General features: G+C 45.6%; 1 protein-coding gene across 1 annotated transcript; it reads left to right on the top strand.

The window, feature by feature from the left end:
• The first annotated feature begins 889 nt into the window (after window positions 1–889).
• ywhag2 (3-monooxygenase/tryptophan 5-monooxygenase activation protein, gamma polypeptide 2) lies at window positions 890–5,459 on the top strand. The gene is made up of 2 exons (XM_080459941.1): window positions 890–1,173; window positions 3,984–5,459. Exons 1-2 carry the CDS (start codon window positions 1,087–1,089, stop codon window positions 4,638–4,640), a joined length of 744 nt encoding a protein of 247 aa, XP_080316067.1. The 5' UTR covers window positions 890–1,086; the 3' UTR covers window positions 4,641–5,459.
• Window positions 5,460–6,608: the final 1,149 nt, after the last annotated feature.

Consider the following 6,608-nt stretch of genomic DNA (forward strand, 5'->3'; position numbering starts at 1 on the left):
GTCAGAAAAGGCGTTCAAAAGACTTCCTGACCACAGACGTCAGGGGTCTGTAACCATCAAGTCCTGTGTTTTGGCCCTTTTCCACATAGTTCTAGCATTCCTCTGCTTTACGCACCTCGACTCCCTTTCAGTCGTTTTCCATTAGAATATGGCGCCAGCTCAATGTGGGTGGAGATTTTCCTGCCACTGCTTCACTGTCTGGTGGTATTTGCGGGTGGCCATCACATCAGAGACCTCCAGACACACTTTCCTATTGCGGGTCGCCTCGTCAGGCTCCCGCCGAATCCTCCAAATCCACCAGACACCTCCTTGTTGCTCCATGGGGTTGATTTCTATGCATCCATCTCTGTTCAGGAGCGGTCTTGTTGTTATTGTGTTTTAAAAATTGTGGGTTGACTCTTATGAATGAGTTGCTCTCCTGAATCATCTAGTGAGTCACATCCGGCCAATCAGCAGCCTGCCGCCTGCAGACGTCACGTTTTCGGTTCAGCTTACTTGGAACCATGGTTGAGTAGGTACTAGAAAAGGGTACCCGTTATCGGGTACCAACAGTGTAAAAACCGAGTCGAGCTGAACCCAGTAGGTGCGAGCCCCATTTGTGATCTTTGTCTTTTTGGGATGATCTTGAAGGAGCCACGCTCAGGACAGGTCCTCAGAGAGCTTCCTATTTATTGATGAGCCAGTAACCAATCAGTGGCTAGTCCTCAGCTTTAGGACTCAGTATCCCACGAGGCCTTTGGTCCCCCCATCCATGTACAGAGTGTTACATCATCGGCACAGACTCCCACCTTTCCGAGTGATGACGCAGCCCGGGAGAGTGTGTGAGGAGGAGGAGGAGGTGGAGGGAGGGGGAAAGGGGTAAGGAGGAAGAAGAGGAAGAGGAGGAGGCAGGCAGGGAAGGGAGGGAGGGGAGGAGAGAGGAGAGAGGGTGTCCCGTCTGCACGGAGCTCAGACAGACAGCAGGGAACAGCTGCAGCAATAGGTTCGCGTAGAATTTCACTGCATTGCGATTTAAAATTACAAACCGTTTCTCCCTCAGAACCAGAGTCGAGCCGCTCGACGAAGCAGCCAAATATCATCTGAAACATGGTCGACCGCGAGCAGCTGGTGCAGAAAGCCAGGCTGGCTGAGCAGGCTGAGAGGTACGACGATATGGCAGCTGCGATGAAATCGGTAAGTCCATTTAAAGATACACTCCTAATTATGACCCGTGTGTGTGCTTTTACGCACGTTTGTGCGTAATAGCGCGTCCCGCAGGCTCCACTGTACCGCCTGTAAATCTCCTCTGAATTCTTCTTGGTTCCAATCAGGCGACACTGTAGTAAAAGTGAAGATATTTGAAGTGTGTATTGTCTGATCGCAGCTCGGAGCACGGTTTTGTTCGGGTCCGGCCCGGATCGCCTGCTTCTTGGGCGGTGCCTCCTCCGTTGGCCGTGCGCTCAATGAAGTCACATTACAATGAAATGCATGCAGGCCCCAGCTTCATCTCCCCACTAATCAGAAGCTTCTATTTAAAAAAAAAAAAAAAAAAAAGGCTCAGCTCTTATGCATTTTGCTTTTTTCCCTCCCCCCCCAACCCCACCTTCCATTCCTCCATTATGATGAATTTATAAGAGCTTCTGCTGTTGGGAGAAATGTGAGGTTGCTGAGGAGAGGGGAAAAAAACCCTCAACTGCTGCTGCTTAATCTCCTTCCTCCTCTTTGTCACATAAATTAAAATGATAATCAAAAAGTGTTCATTCTCCCTCTGAGAGACCAGCTTGAATCCTGTGGGATAGCAAAGCTCCATAGTAGAGCTGCTCTTTCCTCCAAACAAACGTAGGAGGCAGCAGAATCTTTCTAGAATATTCTTTGTCATATTGCAGTGAGTCAATATGATCAGATTTAATTACAGGCATTGTTTTCTCTCCTCTTCTTCACTCTGATCCTCCCATGTCCTCCTGCAGGCACCTGTGCATGTAGTTCTGGTGCCAGGAGCTGCAATTTAAAGTCATTTTGGGTGAACAGCCCTGATGAGGTGGTGGTGGTGGTGGAGTGGTGCTCGGATGAGAGGATGGATGACGCTGCTGGCTCATCTCATAGACGCTTTCTCAGCTCTTATTGGACAGATCCTTTGTCCTCGCCTTCTTTTTTTCCTTTTTTTTTTCCTTCTAGATTACCTTCTCTGGCCCCTGGAGGGAACATAGGAATGGGTTAAAAAAAATAAATAAATAAATAAAAACTGAAACTGCTGTGTCACACAGGCTGGCACTGGGACCAGCAGCATCCTGGCAGTCCTATCTGAGCCTGCGTGGATCTCACGCTCCCAGATCAAAATCATTTCTCCCAAAAATGAGGAACATTTTGTCTTATGCTGCTCAGGAGAGCAGTATTGAGACCCCCCCACCCCCCACACCCCCACACCCCCACACCCCGACCCCAGCCAGTGGGCCGTTTGTCATCAGGGGTTTCTGGTTGCAGGAGGTGGGATGATGTGCGAGCAGGGAGGGATTCCTTTCCCTTTAAACAATCTGCCATGTCAGTGCGCTCCAAACTGGACCCTTTTGCAGGGGTGTGCACTCTCACTCTCCAACCAAAGGGAATCCCTCACCATTGCAGCCAGAAGTGATAAACCAGTGTGCTCCTGGTGGAAAACCCTCTAATGTCACGTAACGCTGTAAAATATAATTCTCTTCACATGCCTAGAAGCAGTGAAAATGATCAGATTTTTAGATATTATTAAAGTGATCCAGAATTGGCGCCTAAAATGACACTAAATCCATCTGATTGAAAACTGATGGTCACGTTTTATAAATAACACTCGTAAAGTCCTTGGATTTATGTTGTGCAAATTAGTGTGGCTGCAGTTCAGTGTGTAATTCGTATGTTTAGAGCGGTGACCTAATTGTTTCCTTTCAAAAGCACAACCGTTGAGTCATTGGATTAGAGGGACTCTGCCTCGTTTGACTGTAAATGTCACGCTTTGGGTGCGAGCACGCTGGGTCTGTGTGACGGTTTGGGCCGGGCCTCTCGCTCCCTGCCGGCCGGTGACGTCGTCCAGCCGGCGCCATCTTTGTGTTCTTGTGACTGAGCGGGGAAATGTACATCGATGATGAAGATGATTAAAACATCATAGAAAGGCTGGACTCAGCTGTTTTCTCTGGAACTGAAGCGTTTTGTTGAATCTTAAAGACACATTTTGTGTTGGTTTGTCGTTCTGACCGCAGTCGAGCTCCGATCGAATAATCCTGAAAATCCTCAGTGACAACCTCCCAGCCATCGCCCTGGACAGTCAAAACCTAAATTTAGCGGTGTAACTCGGAGTGATGTCACAGCGTGGCGTTTTGGACAGGTAAAAAGGTCGGCCTCAGCCGGGGAGAAGGTCACTGGGACACGTGAACCGCCTGTGCAGTGATGGTTTTCACTTACAGTGCAGCTGCCCCGGAGTGCTCGTGGGAACATTTTAGCCCTGCCCAGCTCCCCAGCTACTCCTCTCCCTTCCCAAACCCCTCCTCCGCCTTAAACCAACTATCCTAAAGATCCTTTCTTCCTGACTAGCATTAGCTGTCCACGTGGCAGGCGGAGATTACTGGTGCACTAAATGAATGGATTGCCATGGAAACTGTGAATTGCACATGACAAACGAAATATTGCTCATCTTCTCAGCTGTGGACGGCGCCGATAGTCCAGAGGATTTCTTATGTGAGGACCGTGTTTTGTGAGAATTGGAGCGGCACTTATCATTGGTTCAACCCGCCATCTTTTTTTTATTATTACTAGTTTGTAAAGCTTGAGAATGTTTTTTTTTTTTTTTTTAATGCATTTTCTTGGGGAGACTTGATCAATGTTGGAGGAAGAATAATGAGGGACTGGTGTTATAAAATGGTTTCAAAGCAGAAAGCAGAAAAAATCCTCTTTGCTGAAACGATCCGTTGGTGAAATAGTTGAAGTTTTCTTGCAGTAATTTCCAGGCGATTAAACTGTCCACCTTCTCCTTGTTCCAGGTGACAGAGCTGAACGAGGCCCTGTCCAACGAGGAGAGGAACCTCCTGTCTGTGGCCTATAAGAACGTGGTGGGCGCCCGCCGCTCCTCCTGGAGGGTGATCTCCAGCATTGAGCAGAAAACCTCGGCCGACGGCAATGAGAAGAAGATTGAGATGGTGAGGGCCTACCGGGAGAAGATTGAGAAGGAGCTGGAGGCCGTGTGCCAGGACGTCCTCAACCTGCTGGACAACTTCCTGATCAAGAACTGCAGCGAGACGCAGCACGAGAGCAAAGTCTTCTACCTGAAGATGAAGGGCGACTACTACCGGTACCTGGCCGAGGTGGCCACGGGCGAGAAGAGGGCCACGGTGGTGGAGTCGTCGGAGAAGGCCTACAACGAGGCTCACGAGATCAGCAAGGAGCACATGCAGCCCACCCACCCCATCCGCCTGGGCCTGGCTCTCAACTACTCTGTGTTTTACTACGAGATCCAGAACGCCCCGGAGCAGGCCTGCCATCTGGCCAAGACCGCCTTCGACGACGCCATCGCCGAGCTCGACACCCTCAACGAGGACTCCTACAAAGACTCCACTCTCATCATGCAGCTGCTCCGAGACAACTTGACACTGTGGACAAGTGACCAGCAGGATGACGAGGGCGGGGAGGGCAACAATTAAAGGGAAAATAAAACCACACGCCGATTTCAAAAAAAAAATTATGAAGGGCCGGTGGACTTTGGCAGCCGCTTTTGCCGATGATGCTACCGCAGCAGCAGTTCTTTATTTTTCCATGTGTTAAAAGAAAAGAATCAAAAGAGAGGTGAGAGTGGAGGTTAAATCTTAGTTTAAATATATATAGAAATATATATACAGTTGGAAGGGGCCTCCGTCTTCTTGATTTTCTCTTTGACATTTGCCAAACCACTGATATGTCAGTCAATCAGCCTGAAGTGGTTGTTGTTGGATTGAAATGGCAGCCTCACACTGGCATAGGAACTGATCTTGTTCTGTCAAGATAAGCTGCTTAGTTTGGTTTTTTGCGTGATAGAGATGCATTTGAGTCACTTGAGAGAGAAAATGCTTGAATGGGAATGCCTCACCAAACTGGTTTGCATTGGTTCCAGTAGTCGTCCATATAAGAGGAAAACGGCCCTGAAAGCCATTAATGTTAAACTCACACCAACAAAGAAAAAATAATAAAGGAAAAGTTTTCACTAGTATCCAAAACACAGGAGCAAAATTAACCCAATGACTCAGAGTTAAAACAAGGAGTGGAAAGACGTAAATTGATTCCCCTTCCGTCCGGCTGAAGTGCATTTGGCATCTTGCAGATTATTCTGCTTCGTCCCTGGAACCATCGATTCTTTTGGAGGTGAAGATTAATAAAGTTAAAGACTTGACGATATTAAACGAAAAAGTAAAATAAAAAAAGACAAGAAAAAAAAAAAAAAAACAGCTTCAGAGTTTGTGGTTTACTTCTGTGTTTGTTTTATTAAATGCACTTGCCTACTATACTGTTTCTTCAGTGTAAGATGATGACAACAATAATATCGATTATTCAATATTGTGCATGCTGGTGATGTATTTATATACAGTAGCTTGACTTTATTAACTTATACTGTGGGTGTTAAGTATTCATATGATTGAGAAAAACAGGCTTTGTCTGACGTTGATTTCTAAGTTCTAATTTATTTCTTTTTGTTATGGTTTTTTGATTTGCTATATCAAAATGGTGATCGTAAAAATTGACCTGTAATGGGCGTTGCTATAGTGACATGCAATATGTGTATTTAGTTTGTTAATGAAAGAAGAAAAAAAAAGGAAGATAAATACCCACCAGTGACCATTTAATCTTATCATCTGGTGTTTTGTCACTTTGAAGTATGATTATGATATATTTTGTTCTTTGAACAGTATTTAAGTACTTTTTCATGTCATGCTATCCAGTTTTAATGATGGTGAAGTTTCCAGGCTCAATGTTTCTGTTTTGAATTCACAAACATGGACCATATTTTATTTCTGACAGTATACATTTATTTTCTTTGTTTTTATACCTTTTAGCTGTTCCTGAGTGACAAAATATCTTGAATGTGAGTCATTATGTAGCAGTTGCACAAGAACCGAAATAATAGCTATGATAATAAAAAAGAATATGACTAAATTATACATGCACCATTTCCGTGGTGGTCTAGTGTATTGTTGTATTGTCACCCATAAGTAAATTTGTTTTTAAGGGAAATCATTTCATTGAAAAGAGGAAAAGGAAAGAAAAACCCAGTCATGTTTACGCGCTTTTGAGTTCAGTCGGTGTGTTCAGTTTGTGCCTGTTTCATTTCAAAATGCCTCATTTACCAGTCAACCTTGAGAAGGAAGGTTTATCTGCCAGTAGTTTAAATTCATGCAAGCATGCTGTGCAACATTTTCCACGTATGTGTTCGTCTGCTGTCTGCGCAGCACACAGATATGAATAATCCGCACCGGCGAACACAAGTACAGTTACAGGGAGATTCACAAGGTTTCAAACAGCAAAATCACGTCTTTACGACAAACTTCAGACACTCAGAAGCTGGTCGGGAGCACAGAGGGCTGCTCAACGGATTTATCGCCATAATGCTGCTACTACTATAGATTATTAATATATTCATA

Source organism: Lipophrys pholis (genome assembly GCF_963383615.2).
Source record: "Lipophrys pholis genome assembly, chromosome: 3".
NCBI lineage: Eukaryota > Metazoa > Chordata > Actinopteri > Blenniiformes > Blenniidae > Lipophrys > Lipophrys pholis.